Genomic DNA, 23,966 nt, shown 5'->3' on the forward strand with positions numbered 1-23,966 from the left:
TCCCAATTCTATTCAATACCTCGTCATTAGTTATCTGATCTACCCATCTAATCTTCAGCATTCTTCTGCAGCACAACATTTCGAAAGCTTCTATTCTCTTCTTGTCCAAACTATTTATCGTCCATATTTCACTTCCATACATGGCTACACTCCATAGAAATACTTTCAGGAATGACTTCCTGACACTTAAATCTATACTCGATGTTAACAAATTTCTCTTCTTCAGAAACGCTTTCCTTGCCATTGCCAGTCTACATTTTATATCCTCTCTACTTCGACCATCATCAGTTATTTTGCTCACCAAATAGCAAAACTCCTTTACTACTTTGAGTGTCTCGTTTCCTAATCTAGTTCCCTCAGCATCATCCGACTTAATTCGACTACATTCCATTATCCTCGTTTTGATTTTGTTGATGTTCATCTTATACCCTCCTTTCAAGACACTGTCCATCCAGTTCAACTGCTCTTCCAAGTCCTTTGCTGTCTCTGACAGAATTACAATGTCGTTGGGGAACCTCAAAGTTTTTATTTCTTCCTCATGGGCTTTAACACGTACTCCGAACTTTTCTTTTGTTTCCTTTACTGTTTGCTCGATGTACAGATTGAATAACATCGGGGACAGGCTACAAGCCTGTCTCACTCCCTTCCCAACCGCTGCTTCCCTTTCATGTCCCTCGACTCTTACAACTGTCATCTGCTTTCTGTATAAATTGTAAATAGCCTTTCGCTCCCTGTATTTACCCCTGCCACCTTCAGAATTTGAAAGAGAGTATTCCAGTCAACATTGTCAAAAGCTTTCTCTATGTCCACAAATGCTAGAAATGTAGGTTTGCCTTTCCTTAATCTTTTTTCTAAGATTTCAAGTTTCTAACACCTGGAGAATTGAGGAACTCTTGCAAGTATTAGATAAAATGACATTGTTGCCAGCTGTAAAAAGAAGTGACTTAACCTTGGGCTCGTCTATTTAATTTATAAACGCTGTCTCTTACCCGCAGGTAAATTGTCGGACGCAATGGCGTCGGAAGGCGGGCCTGACCCGCGGGTGGAGTTCCTGGGCAGCTACGTGCAGAAGACTCTCAAACTGAAACCGGAGAAGTGGGGGCGCGTCATGGCCACCGAGGAGTTCCGACAGATCGTCATGGACTTCCTCAACAAGCCGGAGCCAATGGTGAGTGAGCAAAACACATTGACCCTCCAGAAAGCACAGCTGCGCCGAGCTGCAGTACACCGTCTAACAGTAGTCCTGAGATATCACTCAGGAGGTGTCTTCGATTTGTCACCTGTAGAACACGCTGCTGTATCGGTGTGAATACGTTTTGACTGTATGTTCTTCTGCTTTCTACGCCATCTTTGCTATTTCACCATCGTAGATCTTATTTTCTAGGGGCCGCCAATGAAGACGACGCTGCAAATTGTTCTTGTAGAACTGATTTTCCATCTAATTTTGCTTTCAGAATTAATTTTTTGACCTGGCCTGCTTACATTCATTTTGTTTCTTTTGGAAATGGTAAGGTTCTTCTACAACGGCCGAAAAACATCATGTATTCTATAAATGCGAAGACGCTTTCTCTGACATAGATAGGACGACCTATCACAAAATTATCTTAAATGCGAGTGTGTGAGAATTATTTACTTACAGAAGTTAAAACGCCCCCTAAGAAAAACTAATGAATTACTGTGCTCATAAGACTCTTACATTATTTTATTTTCAAACAGCTGAGCAGAACTGAACGTACTCAGACATTTCGCTCTTTACCTATTCTGATCAACACTAAAGTGACACACAATATTTTTAGCGCAACGCAATCTGACTTTCAATAATCCCTACAAAAGAAAGGCCCTGACTAACATTAACCTATACCTTTCACAAATCACTTATCTCACAAAAATCTTCGTTACTCGAACTACTGCAATACAGCAAGCGCCGCTACTGCCAGCTAAATAAAAGATTCAAACTACTAAAGGAACTAACTACTGATAGGCATAGTTATCAATGGAAAGATTTTGATAGAGAACAAACGATGTATTTACTTTAATAGTGTTCAAAAGTCATAATATATATATATCAGTTCATGACATCCAGTCTTACAAATTTACTGTCTCTGATGGACACACGTCCAGATCATTCGCTCTCAAAACTCCGCCATTTTTCTCCCCACATCCACCACTGCTAGCGGCTCACCTCCAACTGCGCAACGCTACGCGCTGTTAACAGCCAACTGCCCAACACTACAATAGCATATATTCCAACAATGCAATCCAACCACAGCCTTCACATAGCACAGTCAGTGATTTTCATATAGAGCGCTACGTGGCGTTACCAACATAAAAACCTAAACAGCCTACTTACAAAGTGTACCCCTTAGACTATACTTTTCTGCAACTACCATGTTTCAGTATCAAACTGCTATCATTATCTGAATTCTACACGTAGCAGTCGTTTTGATTGTGTTTATATTCTTCAAAATATGTCAGTAATCACACACAAATATTAGTTAAATGCGGGTGCCCTGTACTCTTAACTCAGTTACTTCTGCAAGACGTCTTCATCAACTAGTCATTACAGCAGAGAGACGCATACATCTCATCCACTATAATAAGATAGAATAATGTTTATCTGAACTGGGAAAACACTAACTGCAGTATGATATACGCTGGTGCCCATAGACACCTTCTCTAAACGAGTAAATACATCAGGGTATTATTCTCATTAAAAGCGGGCGATGTCAGCATGATAAAGAAATTGCGGCTGACATCAGGATTCTTGCTGAACAAACTCCATCTGCATAATAATTCATTCAACGATAATGAAGAACTCGCTCACTTTAACTACTGTACTACCAACAACATTTAGACCGAACTGCTGCTATCTATTTGCGCAGACCAGAATGATGCGTCGATGACGAAATTAAAACTTGGGAATGGGATAGAGCCAGATGGCATCCGTCATGAATGAAGTTCCTTAGAGACTTGTAGTACAGGTAACCTCATAATTTGCTACGTTTATTACTGAGGCTGTACGTCTTCAAAGGGTACCCAAGTTGTGACTATAAACAAATTTCAGTAACAGCATTCGACTAACTTTAAACCCTACAAGCCTATTTGTCCCACGAACGCCATGATAAAACATCAGAAAAGTCTCTCGTGAAACTATTCGCAACTGTGGACTTAGCCAGCGCCATGTCGTGTTCAGGAAAAGACATAAGCTTCGTGCAGCCGGCAAGTGTCAGGAAATATATGATACACTCATTACGCCTCTGGCGTTCTGTGATGCTTGTGCCAGCATCTGGGCTCAATGACTCTGCCGTGACAGAGACAGAATAACCGTGCAGAGGAGTGTCCTTTAACGCTCACTGGTATCTTCATTCGCAGTTTTGGTATCCATTGACATCATCACCAGGGACCTATGTGCAAGCTACCAGCTTGCAAAACACTTGTGCAGCCATCCGGGAATTCTGATCAAGTGTGCCGGACCCATTCCAAACAAGACTAGTAAGTTCGAGGGTAATCCCAAAAGTAAGGTCTTCTATTTTTTTATAAGTGCATAGACCTCTGTATTTCTACAATGGTTGACATCAGTTTACAGCTTGAACATTTAGCTATTTTTCGACATAATCGTCATTTCTGTCGACGCATTTTTGTAGACGCTGTGGCAGTTGCTGTATGCCCATGTCATACCAGCTCGCCACCATGCTGTTCAGAAAGTTATGAGCCTATCCTTTCACCTAGTCGTCGGAGCTGAATCCCTTTCCATTCAAGTGTTCCTTTAACCTAGGGAACAGGTTATAGTCACTGGGCGCCAAGTCAGGACAATAGGGTGAGTGGGTGATTATGTTCCACTGAAAGTGTTGCAGGAGAGCAGCGGTTTGCCGAGCGACGTGTGGGCAAGCATTGTCATGGAGAATGTGTACGCCCTTGCTGAACATTCCTCTTCCCCGGTTCTGAATTGCCAGTTTGATTTTCCAGAGTCTCACAGTACTTGTTAGCGTTAATTTTGGTCCGAGTGGGCATAGTCAACCAACAATACCCCTTTCCGATCCCAAAAACGATTGTCATGACTTTATCGGCGGACTGTGTTTGTTTGAATTTCCGCGGTTTTGGCGAAGAAGGATGCCGCCACTGGCGTGATAGTTGCTTAGTATCAGGTGGTATGCCCAGGTTTCGTCACCCGTGGCAATTGAGTCCAGAAAGTTGTCCTGTTCGGCTACAAAGCGGTGAAGAAATGCGCGGGAAGCACCAACTCGTTGCCGCATGTGGTCCTCAGTCAGCATGCGTGGCACCCATTTTGCGTACACGTTCCGGTAGTTCAATGGTTCCGTTAAAGTTCTGTGAGCGGTGCTTCGGGAAACCTCAGGAACCAACGTGCAGAGATCATCCAGGGTGATACGCTGATCTTCACGCATGCTTTGCTCAACCTTCAACACTGTCTCCTCAGAAACTGACGGTCTCCCGCTCCTTTGTTCGTCGTGAATTTCGGTCCGATCCACTGCAAACTCTCTACACCACTTTCGAACATTTTTGACAACCATGCACGACTCACCATACACTTCCGTCCATTGGCGATGGATTTCAATCGGCGCAGTGCCCTTTGCGTTCAATAACCGAATAGCTGCGTGCAATTCGCACTTGGCGGTAATATCCAACGGGAGCTCCATTCTCATCGGCTGCCAATCGAAGACTGAGCGCCTGAGCGCGGCCTGCCCATGTTTACACACAGCGCGTGAAGCACTCTTCATAACAGTGTGACCATCTGCCACACAAACCGAGTTCTGTAATTATAAAAAAAATAGGAGACCTTACTTTTGGGATTACCCTCGTAATATAGAACGCATGCGCAGAAAGGTTGCTCCAATTGCTACTGGTTTGTTTGACTCAAGGGACAACGTCATGAAAATGCCGAACAACCTAATTGATACAAGCTTGAAGACAGACGTCAGTTAAGTGGTGAAAACCTGCTTCTACATGACTACGCTGCAATTCATACTTACGAGGCTGGCAGAAGGTTCATCGGGCCATCTTGACTCTCTACCGTTCCACTCTCGACTAGCGCGCGGGATAAACGAACACTGAAATCTTTACGTTCGTGGTGTAATTTCTCTTATTTTACTACGATGGTCATTTCTCCCTTTGCAGATCGGCATTAACAAAACATGTTCGCATTCGGAGGAGAAAGTTGGCGATTGAAATTTCGTGAAAAGATCTCGCAGCAACGAAAAACGCCTTTGTTTTAGTGGCTACCATCCTAATTCGCGTATCATGTCTGTCGCACTCTCTACTCTACTCCGCGGCAATACAAAGCGCTTTTTTCAATGTTTTCGATGCCCTCCGTCAATCCCATCTGTTGCGGATCCCGTACCGCGCTGCAGTATTCCAGAAAAGGACGGACAAGTGCAGTGTAGGCAATCTCTCTAGCTAACCTAACACAGCTTCTAAATGCTCTGCCAATAAAACACAATTTTTGCTTCGGATTCCCACAAAATTTCCTATGTTCAAAATGGTTCAAATGGCTCTGAGCACTATGGGACTGAACTTCAGAGGTCAACAGTCCCCTAGAACGTAGAACTACTTAAACCTAACTAACCTAAGGACATCACACACATCCATGCCCGAGGCCGAATTCAAAACTGCGAAGGTAGCGGTCGCGCGATTCCAGACTGTAGCGCCTAGAACCGCTCGTCCACCCTGGCCGGCACATTTTCTATGTGGTCGTTCCATTCCATGTTGTTCATAATTATGACACCAGATTTTTAGCTGCTTTGATAGCCTTTAGATTAGCGTGATTTATCGTGTAACCGAAATTTAACGGAATTCCTTTGGTACTCCAGTGGAGGACTTCACATGTTTCATTATTTACGGTCAATTATTTTCTGCACCATACGAATTTCTTATCCAAATCATGTTTCAATTGGTTTTGATCTTTCGGCGACTTTACTAGATGGTAAATGACACATCATATGAAAACAATTTAAGAGAGCCTTCAGATTGTCCTTTAAACTGTTTATATAGATTAGAAGAAGCCTGGAGATAATGACAGGTTTCAGATAGATTATATAATAGTAAGCTAGAGATTTAGGAACCAGGTTTTAAATTGTAAGACATTTCCAGGGGCAGATGTGGACTCTGACCGCAATCTATTGGTTATGAACTGCAGATTAATACTGAAGAAACTGCAAAAAGATGCTAATCTAAGGAGATGGGACCTGGATAAACTGACTAAACCAGAGGTTGTACAGAGTTTCAGGGAGAACATAAGGGAACAATTGACAAGAATGGGGGAAAGAAATACAGTAGAAGACGAATGGGTAGCTTTGAGGGATGAAGTAGTGAAGGCAGCAGAGGATCAAGTAGGTAAAAAGTCGAGGGCTAGTAGAAATCCTTGGGTAACAGAAGAAATATTGAATTTAATTGATGAAAGGAGAAAATATAAAAATGCAGTAAATGAAGCAGGCAAAAAGGAATACAAACGTCTCAAAAATGAGATTGACAGGAAGTGCAAAATGGCTAAGCAGGCATGGCTTGAGGGCAAATGTAAGGATGTAGAGGCTTACCTCACTAGGGGTAAGACAGATACTGCCTACAGGAAAATTAAAGAGATCTTTGGAGAAAAGAGAACCACTTGTATGAATATCAAGGGCTCAGAAGGAAACCAGTTTCTAAGCAAAGAAGGGAAGGCAGAAAAGTTGAAGGAGTATATAGAGGGACTGTACAAGGGCGATGTTCTTGAGGACAGTATTATGGAAATGGAAGAGGATGTAGATGAAGATGAAATGGGAGATATCATACTGCGTGAAGAGTTTGATACACTACTGAAAGACCTAAGTCGAAACAAGGCCCCGGGAGCAGACAACGTTCCATTAAAACTACTGACAGCCTTAGGAGAGCCAGTCCTGACAAAACTGTACCATCTGTTTAGAAAAATGTATGAGACAGGCGAAATACCCTCAGATTTCAAGAAGAATATAATAATTTCAATCCCAAAGAAAGAGGACGTTGACAGATGTGAAAATTACCGAACTATCAGTTTAATAAGTCACAGCTGCAAAATACTAACGCAAATTCTTTACAGACGAATGGAAAAAACTGGTAGAAGCCGACCTCGGGGAAGATCAGTTTGGATTCCGTAGAAATGTTGGAACACGTGTGGCAATACTGACCATGCGACTTATTTTAGAATCTAGATTTAGAAAAGGCAAACCTACATTTCTAGCATTTGTAGACTTAGAGAAAGCTTTTGACAATGTTGACTGGAACACTCTCTTTCAAATTCTGCAGGTGGCAGGTGTAAAATACAGGGAGCGAAGGGCTATTTACAATTTGCACAGAAACCAGATGGCAGTTATAAGAGTCGAGGGGCATGAAAGGGAAGCAGTGGTTGGGAAGAGAGTGAGACAGGGTTGTAGCCTCTTTCCGGTGTTGTTCAATCTGTATATTGAGCAAGCAGTAAAAGAAACAAAAGAAAAATTCGGAGTAGGTATTAAAATCCATGGAGAAGAAATAAAAAACTTTAAGGTTCGCCGATGACATTGTAACTCTGTCAGAGAACGCCGATGACATTGTAATTCTGCCAGAGACGGCAAAGGACTTGGAAGAACAGTTGAACGGAATGGACAGAGTCTTGATAGGAGGATATAAGATGAACATCAACAAAAGTAAAACGAGGATAATGGAATGTAGTCGAATTAAGTCGGGTGATGCTGAGGGAATTAGATTAGGAAATGAGACACTTAAAGTAGTAAAGGAGTTTTGCTATTTGGGGAGCAAAATAACTGATGATGGTCGAAGTCGAGAGGATATAAAATGTAGACTGTCAATGGCAAGGAAAGCGTTTCTGAAGAAGAGAAATTTGTTAACATCGAGTACAGATTTAAGTGTCAGGAAGTCGCTTCTGAAAGTATTTGTATGAAGTGTAGCCATGTATGTAAGTGAAACATGAACGATAAATAGTTTGGACAAGAAGAGAATAGAATCTTTCGAAATGTGGTGCTACAGGAGAATGCTGAAGATCAGATGGGTGGATCACGTAAGTACTGAGGTACTGAATAGAATTTGGGGGAAGAGAAATTTTGGCACAACTTGACTAGAAGAAGGGATCGGTCGGTAGGACATGTTCTGAGGCATCAAGGGACCACAAATTTAGCAATGGAGGGTATTGTGATAGGTAAAAATCGTAGAGGGAGACCAAGAGATGAATACACTAAGCAGATCAGGATGATGTAGGCTCCAGTACGTAATGGGAGATGAAGAAGTTTGCACAGCATGAAGAGCTGCATCAAACCAGTCTCAGGACCACAACAACAACATAGATTAGGAAGAGCAGGGGGCCTGTAGCACTTCCTTGCAGGACGCCAGGTATCACTTCTGTTTCAATCGATGACTTTCCGACGATTACTACGAACTGTGACCTTTCTGAAAGGAAATAACGAATCCAGTCGCACAGCTGAAGTGATACTCCATAGCCACGCAATTTGACTAGAAGCCGCTTGTGATGAAAGATGTTAAAAGACTTGTGGACATATAGCAATGTGAAATCAGCTTTAGATCCCATGCCGGTAGCACTCATTACTGTGTGTGAATAAACAGTTAGTTGTGTTTCACAAGAACTATATTTTCTGAAACAGTGGTTATTATCTGTCAATAAATCGTTTTTTTTTTTTCAAGGTAACTGATAATGTTCCAACCCAGTATAAGCTCCATACTCCTATTGCAAATTGACATAAGTTTTAGCGGTCGGTAATTCAGCGTATTACTCCGCTTTCCTTTCTTAGGCATTGTGAGTTGTGAAATGTTTCCAGTCTTCAAGCGCGGATCTTTCATTGAGCGAACGATATTGCTGAGTGTAGCACTATTGTATCAGCGGACTCACAACGAAACCCAAATGGTGTATATTCTGGACCGGAAAACTTGGTTTTTTAAGTGATTTGAGTTGCTTCGCTACATATAGGATATCTACACCACCGCCATTAAAATTGCTTCACCAAGAAGAAATGCAGATGATAAACGGGTATTCAATGGACAAATATATTATACTAGAACTGACATGTTACTACATTTTCGCACAATTTGGGTGCATAGATACTGAGAAATCAGTACCCAGAACAATTACCTAGTAGCCGTAATAACGGCCTTGATACGCCTGGGCATTGAGTCAAACAGAGCTTGGATGGTGTGTACAGGTACAGCTGCCCATGCAGCTTCAACACGATACCACAGTAAATCAAGAGTTAATTCGCCAGTTGCTCGGCCACCATTGACCAGATGTTTTCAGTTGGTGAGAGATCTGGAGAATGTGCTGGCCAGGGCAGCAGTCGAACATTTTCTGTATCCAGAAAGGTCCGTACAGCACCTGCAACATGCGGTCGTGCATTATCCTGCTGAAATGTAGGGTTTCGCAGGGATCGAATGAAGGGTACAGCCATAGGCCGTAACACATCTGAAATGTTACGTCCACTGTTCAAAGTGCCGTCAATGAGAACAAGAGGTGACCGAGACGTGTAACCAATGGCACCCCATGGGTGATACGCCCCATGGGTGATACGCCAGTATGGCGATGACGAATACACGCTTCCAATGTGCGTTCACCGTGATGTCGCCAAACACGGATGCGACCATCATGATGCTGTAAACAGAACCTAGATTAATCCAAAAAAATCACGTTTTCCCATTCGTGCACCCAGGTTCGTCGTTGAGTACACCAACGCACGCTCTCCTGTCTGTGATGCAGAGTCAAGGGTAACCGCAGCCATGGTCTCCTAGCTGATATCCATCCTGCTGCAAACGTCGTCGAACTGTTCGTGCAGATGGTTGTTGTCTTGCAAACGTCCCTATCTGTTGACTCAGGGACCGAGACGTGGCTGAACGATCCGTTACAGTCATGCGGATAAAATGCCTGTCATCTCGATTGCTAGTTACATGAGGCCGTTTGGATCCAGCACGGCGTTCCGTATTACCCTCATGAACCCACCGATTCCATATTCTGCTAACAGTCATTGGATCTCGACCAACGCGAGGAGCAATGTCGCGATACGACAAACTGCAATCGCGATAGGATACAATCCGACCTTTATCAAATTCGGAAACGGTACGCATTTCTCCTCCTTACACGAGGCAGAACAAGAACGTTTCTCCAGGCAACGCCGGTCAACTGCTATTTGTGTATGAGAAATCGGCTGGAAACTTTCCTCATGTCAGCACGTTGTAGGTGTCGCCAACGGCGCCAGCCTCGTGTGAATGCTCTGGAAAGGTAATCATTTGCATATCACATCATCTTCTTCCTGTAGGTAAAATTTCGCGTCTGTAGCACGTCATCTTCGTGGTGTAGCAATTTTAATGGCCAGCAGTGTAGTTCTAAGTTACTCATGTTGGTAGCTGTCCATCATTCAAATTCTGGAATATTTGCTTCGTCTTCTTTGGCGAAGGAATTTCGGATGACTGTGTTCAATAACTCCGTTTTACTGGCACTGTCATCAATAATATTATCATTGCAATCGCGCCGTGAAGGCACTGAGTATGTCCTGCCGCTAGAGCGCTTTACGTACGACTAATATCTGTTTGGATTTTTTCCAGATTTCAAGACAGAGTTTCGTTGTGGAAAATATTAATATGATCTCGTCTTGAAGTGTGCACTACGTTCCCAGCTTCTGTAAAGCGTCGCCAAACTTGGAGAGTTTGGGTTAAACTTGGCGCGTTTTTTTTCGTTTCTTCTACAACCGAATTATGACCTGTTTTGTGTACCATGAAGGGACTAATTTCCATTCTTATTCATTTTTTTGGTATAAATCACTCAATTGTTGTTGATACTGTTTCTTAGAATTTGAGCCACATCTGGTCTACACTTACGTATTTAGTTGGGAAGGAGTGGAGACTGTCTCATAGGAAGGCGTTAAGTGAATTCGTTCTGATTTTTTAAATACATGTTTTTTTGCGTTTGTTTTTGGCGGTTTTAGATGTTACGATATTCAGTCTCTCTAAATCGACGTTGTGGTCGCCAATCCTTGTATCTGTCATGATGTTCCCTATTTGCTCAGGATTATTTGTTGCCAAGAGATCGAGTATGTTTGTGCAACCATTTGGAATTGGAGTGGGCTCATGAACTACTTATGTAGGATAATTTTACGAAAAAAACGTTTTTATGATCTCGGGCTATGTTTGAGGACTAACATCGATTTTAAACGTGTGTTTTCGCCAGTATACTGAGGGCAGATTGAAGTTACTACCAACTACACTCCTGGAAATGGAAAAAAGAACACATTGACACCGGTGTGTCAGACCCACCATACTTGCTCCAGACACAGCGAGAGGGCTGTACAAGCAATGATCACACGCACGGCACAGCGGACACACCAGGAACCGCGGTTTTGGCCGTCGAATGGCGCTAGCCGCGCAGCATTTGTGCACCGCCGCCGTCAGTGTCAGCCAGTTTGCCGTGGCATACGGAGCTCCATCGCAGTCTTTAACACGGGTAGCATGCCGCGACAGCGTGGACGTGAACCGTATGTGCAGTTGACGGACTTTGAGCGAGGGCGTATAGTGGGCATGCGGGAGGCCGGGTGGACGTACCGCCGAATTGCTCAACACGTGGGGCGTGAGGTCTCCACAGTACATCGATGTTGTCGCCAGTGGTCGGCGGAAGGTGCACGTGCCCGTCGACCTGGGACCGGACCGCAGCGACGCACGGATGCACGCCAAGACCGTAGGATCCTTCGCAGTGCCGTAGGGGACCGCACCGCCACTTCCCAGCAAATTAGGGACACTGTTGCTCCTGGGGTATCGGCGAGGACCATTCGCAACCGTCTCCATGAAGCTGGGCTACGGTCCCGCACACCGTTAGGCCGTCTTCCGCTCACGCCCCAGCATCGTGCAGCCCGCCTCCAGTGGTGTCGCGACAGGCGTGAAGGGAGGGACGAATGGAGACGTGTCGTCTTCAGCGATGAGAGTCGCTACTGCCTTGGTGCCAATGATGGTCGTACGCGTGTTTGGCGCCGTGCAGGTGAGCGCCACAACCAGGACTGCATACGACCGAGGCACACAGGGCCAACACCCGGCATCATGGTGTGGGGAGCGATCTCCTACACTGGCCGTACACCTCTGGTGATCGTCGAGGGGACAATGAATAGTGCACGGTACATCCAAACCGTCATAGAACCCATCGTTCTACCATTCCTAGACCGGCAAGGGAACTTGCTGTTCCAACAGGACAATGCACGTCCGCATGTATCCCGTGCCACCCAAAGTGCTCTAGAAGGTGTAAGTCAACTACCCTGGCCAGCAAGATCTCCGGATCTGTCCCCCATTGAGCATGTTTGGGACTGGATGAAGCGTCGTCTCACTCGGTCCGCACGTCCAGCACGAACGCTGGTCCAACTGAGGCACCAGGTGGAAATGGCATGGCAAGCCGTTCCACAGGACTCCATCCAGCATCTCTACGATCGTCTCCATGGGAGAATAGCAGCCTGCATTGCTGCGAAAGGTGGATATACACTGTACTAGTGCCGACATTGTGCATGCTCTGTTGCCTGTGTCTATGTGCCTGTGGTTCTGTCAGTGTGATCATGTGATGTATCTGACCCCAGGAATGTGTCAATAAAGTTTCCCCTTCCTGGGACAATGAATTCACGGTGTTCTTATTTCAATTTCCAGGAGTGTATAATTACATAAGTAGGTACTGTCATAGAAAGTATTAAGAAGCAGTACTGAGAAATGTAAGAATATAGCGTAGTCTCCTATTTGTTGCCCACAAAAGTACCGTGAGGACATGATTAGCCTAAATACAGCGTCCATAGACGCGTCTAAGCATTGTTACGTCATTCCTTACACGAAAGTAACTGGAATAAACCGTAACGTGTTGTATGGTGGAAATACCCCCTTCCATGTACTCCACAGTAGGCTCCACAATATGGTTGTGGGTGTAGACTTCGGTGCTCCTGTAGGAAATCGTTCTCATGCTATCAGTGAGATATTTATGACTGCACTGTATGCACACAAAATAACTTAACCTATATGTGTTTAGACGGAGTATCAGGGGAAGAGACAACGGCAGTGGTAAAGACAACACATTGTGAACGGCCACTATGTCGTGGGGAAGTGCATTTCGCTAGCTGAAGCCTACGTGCAATCGCGTATCTTGCGTAACTCATAAGTTACAGCTAGTGAGTTTGCACATGAATGTATTAGGTTATGTCGGTACGACAAATAATTCAAGAAATATAAACGTCCAAAAGACAATAGCTTCTTACTACAGTACACAAAAAGAACTAATTACAGTAACAAAGAACTAACAAAGATAAAGAAACAAGTCTGTCCACACAGTATAGTTCAACTCTTTTTATCTTGGCGGGTCGCGCATGCCCTCCCAGACGCGCGAGATTGCTGCGTTGCCAGTTACACGCGCCAAGAGAAGCAGCGCCATAGTATAGTATAGTTCGCAAACTTACTTTTAGGGTGGAGCGCGCAGTTTATGGAGTAAAGCCACCACGGCCGCATTGACCCTTTCGCTGCTTCAGAGACGTGCTCCCCGTATTCCGCGCTGTGCGCCATTTTGTCATCACTGCACTGCTCGCCTGTGCAGACACATGGTGTTCCGACTGCTTTGACACACTTATCATTCCATTTCACAAAAACTATTTCGCCCAAAAATTTGATTTTTACACATCTTCTTGACTGATACCTTTCCCCCCCATAAATGACTTTATTTTGTTTCGATGTTCAACGCAGTTATTGTGCAGCATTAAATGTAGTAAACCATTGCACGAAATTTTGAAGAGTTTGCAGAGGTAAAATTCCACAGCGTATACTATCCGTGTGGTCGATTTTAGTTGCCACTAGAAATTTCAAAAAATTAGTCAAACGAATAAAATTCATGAAGTAACACACTTCGATATCGTTTTTAAATAAAGAATATTAAGTATCGAACAAGATTTGAACTCGGAATCCTTTGCTTAACAGCCAAACACCATAACCATTATGCTAACGCAGCTCGTCGGTCAAGAAAATTCCTGGTATACTTTAAACAATCAAGCAAAATATCGACAAACGCTCTTGGTATGACTATGAATTACTCACGTTTCGTCAAAGTACAATAGGAAATAAACAATCACCGCTGTTCTTTATTGCGAAAAAGCGGTTAGTGAGAATGAATTTCCTTGCTATCGTCTGAATTAAGAGGCTTATTGCTTGTTTGGTTTAATTAATTAATAGAATATGAAACAGTTGGTATAGAGAATGCTTTTTCCAAACTTTCTTTTATAGAAAGTCTGCTATCAAGAGATTGCTTTTGTTCAATTTATTTATGACTAAAACTGAAGACACTCGTCCGTTCTCTGCACTGCAGTCGAGCTCTGGCAACGCCGTTCTCTGTTCATTCGCTGACTGTGTTTTATGACGTCAGATGGGCAGAACGAACCTTAACTCGCCCAACGTCGTAAATGACGCGCACTTTAGCAGAAGGAAACTTGATAAAAAAATGTTAAAAGATATCGTGTAGTGGGCAATGTTGCTTAATACAATATTGACAATATAAATGAAGAACATTTGTCATGTGGAAATGTATGAGTCCTCTGACAACCTGTTCATCAGTATAATCTAAAAATAATTTTCATTACTTTTTTCTCATTCTTCCACTTCTTCACTGAAGTAGTGGAGCCATTGAAAGTACTTGTAGCTATGTCTTCACCTTCCTTCTTTATTAAGTATCTAAAATGAATAGCTCTCTCGCCATAGCATATAATTCCCCACGCATGATTATGAGGAACTCCCCACGCACCCACGGTGTGTGATGGCTGCGATGCCATGGTATGTAGCAGAGCAATAGCAAAGAGAAAGTTGGAAGTGTGCTCGTCGCCAAGCGAAATTCCACTCAGGTGGTCGCCCTTCGGAACAAAGGATTGAACTCGCCTAGGTGCTGCACGGCCTTAGCTCAGTTTTCACTTCAAGTTGTGGCGTGCTGCAGATGCTGCTGGTGATGCAGAACAACGCGGCGCAGCTGTCGGTGGCGTCCGCCTTCCCGCTGAGCCTGAAGAACAAGTCGGCGTACTTCGTGAAGAGGGCGCGCACGCCGGTGCCGCGAGAGGACATCAACAGCTTCCTCATCCTGGGAGACCTCGCAGCCAGGCCCATAGAGCAGCTCGCCGCGCTCGTAGACGAGGTGAGCTCTTCACGCGTACACACTGTCATGTCTCGCTGCTTGTCGTTACACTCGCCTTCAGGTGGTGTGTGCAGACCATAAAGGGGAAACCCACCTTGTTGAAGTCACTAGTCTGTCAACTGATTTGACGCTATCTTCCACAGTTTTCTATCTAGTGCAGATTTTTTCTTCTCTACACTATTCTGATTTCTAGGCAGGATATTTTTTTCACTTCTTTCACTGCTATGTCTTTTGCTGTTTTGATTTTAACTAACTCATCATCTTCCTTTCTGACACACTTCATTAGCTCCCTCCTCGTTTTTTCCCCCTTTAAGCTATATTGTATTCCAGGTAAGCCTTTCATTTTTTTCAACGTGTCTTTCAAGAGCTCTATACATCGTACCCGAAGGGCTACGTCCTTTGTGAATCTTACCATTGGTGCTTGATGTACCAGCTCCATACTTTCGCGTAATCGTAGTTCGACACTTTCTATGAACACTATTAGATCAAAAGTATACGAACACTTCTACACAAAGCGGAATTAACCATTAGATGTCACAAGAGGCGTACGCATCAGCATACAATAGGCGGGGACGATTGTATTATCAGCAGAGAAGCAGTAACGCAGTAATAGCAGAATGAAACTTCCTAGCAGATTAAAACTATGTGCCGGACAGAGATTCGAAATCTGGATCTCTGCCTTACGTGGGCAAGTGCTCTACCAACTGAGATACCCAAGCACGACTCACGACCCGTCCTCACAGTTTCAATTCTGCTAGTACCTCGTCTCCTACCTTCCAAACTTCGCAGAAGCTCTTCTGCGAATCTTGCAGAACTAGCACTCCTGAAAGAAAGGATACTGCAGAGACATAGCTTAGCCATAGCCTTGGGGTTGTTTCCAAGAATGAGATTTTCACTCTGCAGCGGAGTGTGCGCTGATATGAAACTTCCTGGCAGATTAAAAATGTGTGACGGACCGAGAGTCGAACTCGGACCTTTGCCTTTCGCGGGCAAGAGCTCTACCAACTGAGCTACCCAAGCACGATTCACAGCTTCAATTTTGCCATTCCCCCGGGCTCTGGCTAAGCCATGTCTCCGCAATATCCTTTTTTCCAGGAGTGCTAGTGCTGCAAGGTTCACAGGAGAGCTGTGACAGAGGAATAATGCGTGCGACTTCAGAATTTCAGTACTCCTAATGGGCTCCATACCTATAAATTTAGCAAGAAGTTCTTCATATGCAGAAGAATGATATCCGTCTGTCGATTGTGTAATTTTTTGCTTTTTACTGTCTCAAGTGAATCTTAAAATTCTTTCTGTATCATATTGTAATGTAGTTTCATGGGAAATTTGGAGTGCCCTTTGATTATGCACCTGCATTATAGATACTGAGAATTCTCATCGCTCATTTCTCTCATTCTTATTCATTTTTAAAGGCTTGTGACTATAGATAGCTAGAGCGCCTACATTTATGTAAACAGCCACTGGACCTGTGAACGTCCTTCAAACCACGAACCGAACAGCGAAAGGTAAACGGCACAGACACCACGATGCTGCGGAATTGAAGAGAGTTGTGCCAATCGAAAAATGGCACATCGCAAAACTGAATGCAATGTCGCTCTGTAGCGAAGAAGAATCAGGTGGAATCGGGTCAACACGCGCCCCACACATCTGGAACGTTACGATCTTAGTAGCACGCTCTGAATTTGTTCGATGTCCACTCCCATGTCTGCTTGATAATAATTCCAAACAATGGAACAGCGCTCTAGAAGTGGTCACACTAGCATCTCATGTACGATTTCGTTTACAGACGCACGGCACTTTTCTAGAACACTTCCAGTCGTCATTTCTGACAGTGATTTTAGGTGATCGTCGCATGTCACATTGCTTCTTAGTGCTGCTCCTTAAATAATTATTCGATCTGATACAATCGAAATTTTCATCACTAACTTTGTAATCAGATAGTGTGTGATTCCTGTTCTTTGTTATAGGCGTTCCTTTACTTTTATTCACATTTAACCTTTGAGTTCCAACAATAAGAAAACAAACATAGTTTTAAAATTTTTTCACAAAATTAACCTTTATTATCTTATTAAGCAACAACTGCAAGAAGAAATTGGCAGAAAGGAAGCAATTAATATTTTTAATGAGGTGGTTTCACTTTAGAACCACTAGGAAACACAGTTTCCAACCATTCATCATTTTGTGTGATATATTTTAAAGAGAAGCCCTGTTTTTCGTAGACACAGCCCCATATCTCAAAAACTGCATGGACATGTAATGTATGAAGCAAATTAGAGTCCTAAATAACAAGGAAAAAAATGGTACCAACATTTAACAAATTTTGTATCAAAAGTAGATACTGCCCCAGTGGTTTCATTTCGAAAGCACTCAGAACAACTTAATACAATCTCAAATTTACGTTACAGTAGCTTTAGAAATATTTACTTTCACTGCCAATGATCTGAGTGTGGTCGCTATAAAAAACTGCGTGTCATATTTCGCTAAAATCATGTAGCACAATGTCAGTGTCAAATGTTGCTTTGAACGCTGTGGCTGCTACAGTGCACTACATTGGTAGAAAGACTGTACTTTAGTATAGCACTAGATGTCTCTACCTTGAAACAGCATTGGTGGTTTTATGCAAAAGGCAATTGTGCTACAAAAAACTGAGGGTCGTCCAACGAGGACAATTTCCTGTAGGCAACTACGCTGTTAGTGATCAATTGAATAGCACTTCTGATATTGTTCGACAAATCTTATATTGAAGATGTTAAAGTTTTTTCACGCTTCCTTTTGTTTCTGTGGAAGAGTCACCGTTCAGTATAACGTAGTAGATTCTATTAATCCTCTCACGCCGGCCAATATTTGCGAAGATGCTCCGTATGGCCGTATCTTGATTAGACGTACAGTGTCGAATGCCTCGCTAAAATCTACGAATGACGGGAACTTCGTGTTCGTCTGTATCTACTGTTTACAGATTTTATGTATGAGTAAGAAAGCTGTACTTCACACGAAATATGTGTTTTTTTAATGTGTTCCCATACTTCGAGAGAAACTTGCTTTCATCCACGGATGTCATAATGTTTGTACCTACAACGTGCTCTAGCATCCTGCAAAAGGCAGACGTCAGCTGTATGTGTCTTGAAAGCAACCAACACTGAGAACACATGTTAGTCGTCTGATGTTGATCTTGTGCAAATGTTTTGTGTGGTGGTGTAAGGTAGGTGTGAACTTGGAGTTGCTACAAGGCGACGAAGTAGTTGACGGGTGCCGAGATACGCTTCGACTATCATCTTGTATGCAATTTCCTTTGAGCCGCGTACAAACTGCCACTGGAAACATGTTTCTGTTGGAAACATTGTTTTCTGCGATGTTTCGCAAAAGCCGCGTACACACTGAACCTGAAACACGTTTTCAAAACGTGTCTCCTGTTGCTTGATGTGGACACCATTTGGAAACATGTTTCGAAACAGAGAAAACATCTATCCGTAGCAGGGTCTGTACAGATCAAAGGAAACAATGTTTCAGGCTAGCTACCACTTGTCACCGCTGAACGGCGCTAGCGTGTGTGCGTATGTGTCGTCAGCTGTTAAGTGGTGTTGTGTTTACTATAGTGTCGTTTTCGATTTATTTCTCTAAAATAATGTAGTGGTCAAGGCAACAAATTGTTGATTTAATTGCCATGTACCAGGGGGAGGATTGCTAATGGAACGTCCGGAGCAAGTAATATAAAAAACACTGTTAAAAAACACGATGCACTTGGAAAAATTGCAGCAGCTTTTGGCTCAGACAAGGGAAGCGTAGAGAAAAAGATACGATTGCTCGTGGTTGCTTACAGGGGTGAGAAAAGAAAAATTATTTCCAGCAGACCATCTGGTAGCGGTGCAGGCACTGCATGTGATTCCAGCTGGTTCGGCTACAGTTGGACGATGTTCATGAGCCGAAGGAGACAACAGATACTGTGGAAAATGAGGTACGAAAATAATGCTTGTTTGTCTTTATTTGTATTTTATGATATACAGTCACAGTCACCCATAGTTATTTTGCCACGGTCCACTTCCTTGTCGGCTTAAAAACTAGTTAGCAAACTCGTCTCGAATTTGTTTATTCTTGGAAGCAACTTTCCTTGGTATATTCTGAGCTGCAATGAAAACTGATGCAGTGTCGCCTCGTCTCCATGTGCCTGTAATCATTTCACCTGTTTTTAAATCGTAGGAATCGAAGCTTCCATGTGGGGTGTACTACCTCAGCATTTCGCCTTAAAAAATTGTGGATACATACAGCTGTAAGTGTGACAGTTCTTGCCTACTCCGGTTGTAGCAACATAGGTTTTCTAAACACACGAAAAACTGAAGCCATATACCGAAAGTGTTCTCAACAACTTTTCCGGCCCAAGAAAGTCTGTAATTAAAAACTGTCTTTTGAACTTTTAACATGTTTTCCCGGGTAGGGTTTCTTAAAGTTTTCCTGTAAGGGAAAAGCATTGTCTGCCTTTGTGCCACCTGGTAAGCATTCAGCTCGTGGCAAGTTAAGTTTCTTTTTGTTAATTAAATCAGTTGTGCTCGTGTTTTTGAACACACCACCATCTGATATTCTGCCTTGGCAACCAATATCTGCGTGCAAAAAGTTGTAGCTGGCACCGACGACAGCAAGCTGCATAATGCTGACTGAACCTTTATAATTATAGTATTCACTTCCACTACCAACAGGCATTCTAGCACGGTATGTTCTCCGTCAGTTGCTCTGACCCAGTGGGGGAACTGAAGAATCTGCGAGAACAAACATGTTGTTTCACGCCAGTCGTTTCCAGTCGCAGGTTTCTGAAAGAAAGAAATTTGATTTCAGGTTTTCGTACATTCGCCAGAGGGCATAAATGAAGATGAAGAGGTTGCGGATGGATCTTCCAGTCCTCCACCAAGTAAAATTAGAAGGATGGGCGAGAAAAAAGATATGCAGTAACCCTACAACATTGCGTCTCAATTATTAACTAAAGTGCTGCAAAAACAAGAAGAGAACAAGAACGACGAATGAGGTACATATGGGCAGTATGTGGTATCAGTTTTACGGAAATTGCCTGAGTTAGAAAAAGCAAAAATAATGGCTTTGCTTAATGAAGTGTTAATGTAGCGTATTTGGAAAGTCAGCAGTTGACAGTGGGTATGAATGTGGCAGGGCCATCATCATCATCAAGTAATAATTCCCTTTTACAGTGACAACACAATTGAAGAAGTTGTGTTTGATGAGATATGTAATGTAATTGAGGAATAATAACATTTCGAAAATATATGCTTATTTGACAATGTTTTTCATTTACTTACCTTTATATAATCCTTCAGTACATCCACCAAAGCTCCACATACTTCAGCTACTATCTGAGATATTTCTTGCTTCTAAATGTGAAATAAATACGCAAGGCTCTGAAATGAATCTCCTGTTGCCAGAAAACGAAGAATAACTGCAAGCCTTTGCTTGACTGAATTCGCTTTCCTGAAATTCGTATCTTTTTTTTAAACAAATGGTGATGTATTTGGCAGATATTCAAAATCGGTAGATGACATCTGAGTGAAGTTACAGAATCCAGAGCCGTCTTCCATACTCAGCTCACGTATCAAGTTACTTCCGCCAGTTCTTCTATAGAATGTTTTTCTCCACCATCGACGAGGACGCCTTTCATTTTGTTTGTATAAACCTTCTAGTATTAATAATGCAGCACCACATATCATTATTGTTTCTTTGACACCAGACATAACGCAGCAGCAGACGAAACGAACACAATAACACAAGGAGCACTGCAGGCGGCGTGAACACACAACGAGAAATGTTTGCCGACAGTGTGGAGGGAAACAAAGTCGGAAGCATTTGCGAAACATAGCAGAAAATAATGTTTCCAACAGAAACATGTTTCCAGTGCCAGTGTGTACGCGGCTTAAAGGAAATTGCATACAAGATGCTAGTCGAAGCGTATCTCGGCACCCGTCAACTACTTCGACGCCTTGTAGCACCTGTAAGTTCACACCCACCTTACACCACTACACAAAACATTAGCACAAGATCATGCTAGAGCACGCTGTAGGTACAAACATTATGACATCCCTGGATGAAAGCAAGTTTCTCTCGAAGTATGGGAACACATTAAAAAAACACATCTTTCGTGTGAAGTACAGCTTTCTTACTCATACATAAAATCTGTAAACCGTAGATACAGACCAACACGAAGTTCCCGTCATTCGTAGATTTTAGCGAGGCATTCGACACTGTACGTCTAATCAAGATACGGCCATACGGGGCATCTTCGCAAATATTGACCTGCGTGAGGGATACTTGATTAATAGAATCTACTACGTTATACTGAACGGTGACTCTTCCACAGAAACAAAAGGAAGCGTGAAAAAACTTTAACATCTTCAATATAAGACTTTTCGGACAATATCAGAAGTGCTATTCGATTGATCTGCGAGAGTTTCTGTAAAGTGTGGAAGGTAGGAGACGAGGTACTGGCGGAAGCAAAGCTATGAGGATGGGTCGTGAGTCGTGCTTGGGTAGCTCAGTTGGTAGAGCACTTGCCCGCAAAAGGCAAAGGTCCCGAGTTCGAGTCTCGGTCCGGCACACAGTTTTAATCTGCCAGGAAGTTTCATGTTTCCAAATGGTGTCCACATCAAGCAACAGGAAACATGTTTTGAAAACATGTGTAACACACAACATGTTTCAGGCTCAGAGTGTACGCGGCTTTACAGATGCACCGCATTTTTCTCAACTTCCGACTAATCAACGCAATCCATTCGTCTTCCCGTACATTGATTTTAAGTAATCACCACATTTCATATAGCGTCTCAGCAGTACCTCTAAATCTGTTCTGCGTAGTCTAGCCTTTTTCTCTTCCTTCTACTTTTCCCCTCTACTGCTCATTCAGGCGTCAGCATAAGTGCTCCTAGATGCCGTAGCAGATCCCTATTAACCCTTCCATTCTTCCGGTAAGTGGGAATCATACGACGGCGACTCGGCTTCCTGTGCACCAAAACTGTGACGAAGAAGACCTGTCTGTGTGAGACGTGGGTGGGCTCGGAGAGTGATGGTGTGTGTCCGGGCAGGTGTTCGTGCCGCTGCTGTCGAACCCGGACAACTGCCGCGCTTGGCCCAAGGTGGTGGCCCAGGACATCCAGCGTCACGTGCACTCGCTGCAGAGCACCGTCTACCAGGTGCGAGGGCAGGTCAGCGGACACACCGTGCTGCCGCTGCCCGTCGGCGTCGACCGCGTCCACGAGGCAGAGCGCGCCCTCGTCTCCAGGTAACCTCTCTTCACTACTATCTAGTTCACCGTCTCATTAACTGAGTCGTCGGCGCGTCTCACTGCCGAGCTCGAACAAGTCTCCATGACGGCCAAGTGTACTCCTTGCCGGCCAAGTACACCCATTCATGACGATCATATTTCCCGAAGCCAGTAGCATTTTTCAGCAAGATAATACGCCATGTCACACAGTCAGGAGTGTGATGGAATGTTTCGAGGAACACAGCGGCGGGTTGCAATTGATATGTAGACCCCCGCATCTCGGCAGATCTTTTAACGACCCTACCACAACAAAGGTCCAAATTTAATGATGATTGTGGTGTTGCTCACGCTGCTAAATACTGCATTTTCGAGCAACAACAAAGTTATTATGTGGCAGGTGTCATTAGAGCACAGTTAATAAAGTCCATTTCATGTAATAATGGCCGGCCGCGGTGGTCTCGCGGTTCTAGGGGTGCAGTCCGGGACCGTGCGACTGCTATGGTCGCAGGTTCGAATCCTGCCTCGGGCGTGGATGTGTGTGATGTCTTTAGGTTAGTTAGGTTTAAGTAGTCCTAAGTTCTAGGGGACTGAAGACCACAGCAGTTGAGTCCCATAGTGCTCAGAGCCATTTTTGTAATAATCAATAAACTAGGCACTCATTTTTTCGTGTTTCCCACGCTGGTCTCGTTGTAATATCATGGCTCAATCGTCGAAAATCAGGGTGGTGATGATTCCAAGCTTGGATGCAAATAGGCCTAGGTCTGATTCTGCTATATTCAAAACTTTTATAGATGTGTTTCACAAACAATACTTGAAGATTAAACCTTTCAAAGTTAGCACAATGGTGATGTAAAAAAATAACCAGCACTCCGAATTTAAGTTACACTTCCTTTTTATTGCTTTTGTTGCAATATCACGTAACACACAAAACATCACTTCACAATACAAAACATACTTGAAAACATCTTCCTCACTGATAAAGTTCACGTTTTATAAGCTCACTACAATATGCGTCTTTCCAAGACTTGACCTTCTCAAGGTCCGACTCTCCAACAAACTAATAATCGCTTACGCGCCCAAAAATCAGAGTTACAAGTACGTCAAAGAACAAAAGAAAGAATACACACAAGAATAATATCATTGCAACATAAACAAATCGATGTATCAAAGTATCTCTACATTAATGAAATCAAATCTGAATGTTGTCTCAGAAATATGTTAACTATTTTTCAGAAACACAGTAGAATATTGCTGGTATCGAGAGGTTGATTTGAGGTGCCATAATGGTTACGTAGTTCAAGTAACATTACAATCTGAATCCGATAGAACAAATCTGGGATGTGATAGAACGTGGCGTAGGGCTCATCACCCTCCCCCTCCCCTAATTTACTGGAATTAGGTGACTTGTGTGGCCGGCTGGAGTGGCCGAGCGGTTCTAGGCGCTACAGTCTGGAACCGCGCGAACGCTATGGTCGCAGGTTCGAATCCTGCCTCGGGCATCGATGTGTGTGATGTCCTTAGGTTAGTTAGGTTTAAGTAGTTCTAAGTTCTAGTGGACTGATGACCACAGCAGTTAACTCC

General features: G+C 43.4%; 1 protein-coding gene and 1 non-coding gene across 2 annotated transcripts in view; both read left to right on the forward strand.

Moving 5' to 3' along the window:
- The first annotated feature begins 1,012 nt into the window (after positions 1-1,012).
- Positions 1,013-23,966, forward strand: part of LOC126355394 (dynein beta chain, ciliary) — a 677,699-nt gene continuing 654,745 nt past the window's right edge. Inside the window, exons 1-3 of the mRNA XM_050005692.1 lie at positions 1,013-1,168; positions 14,945-15,139; positions 22,207-22,403. Coding sequence (XP_049861649.1) covers positions 1,013-1,168; positions 14,945-15,139; positions 22,207-22,403 — 548 coding nt within the window. The remainder of the gene's footprint in view (positions 1,169-14,944; positions 15,140-22,206; positions 22,404-23,966) is intronic.
- On the forward strand, positions 21,651-21,725 carry Trnal-caa (transfer RNA leucine (anticodon CAA)). The gene has a single exon. It is a non-coding gene; the product is annotated as a tRNA-Leu (tRNA).

This window comes from Schistocerca gregaria, chromosome 3 (genome assembly GCF_023897955.1).
Source record: "Schistocerca gregaria isolate iqSchGreg1 chromosome 3, iqSchGreg1.2, whole genome shotgun sequence".
Classification (NCBI taxonomy): Eukaryota; Metazoa; Arthropoda; class Insecta; order Orthoptera; family Acrididae; genus Schistocerca; species Schistocerca gregaria.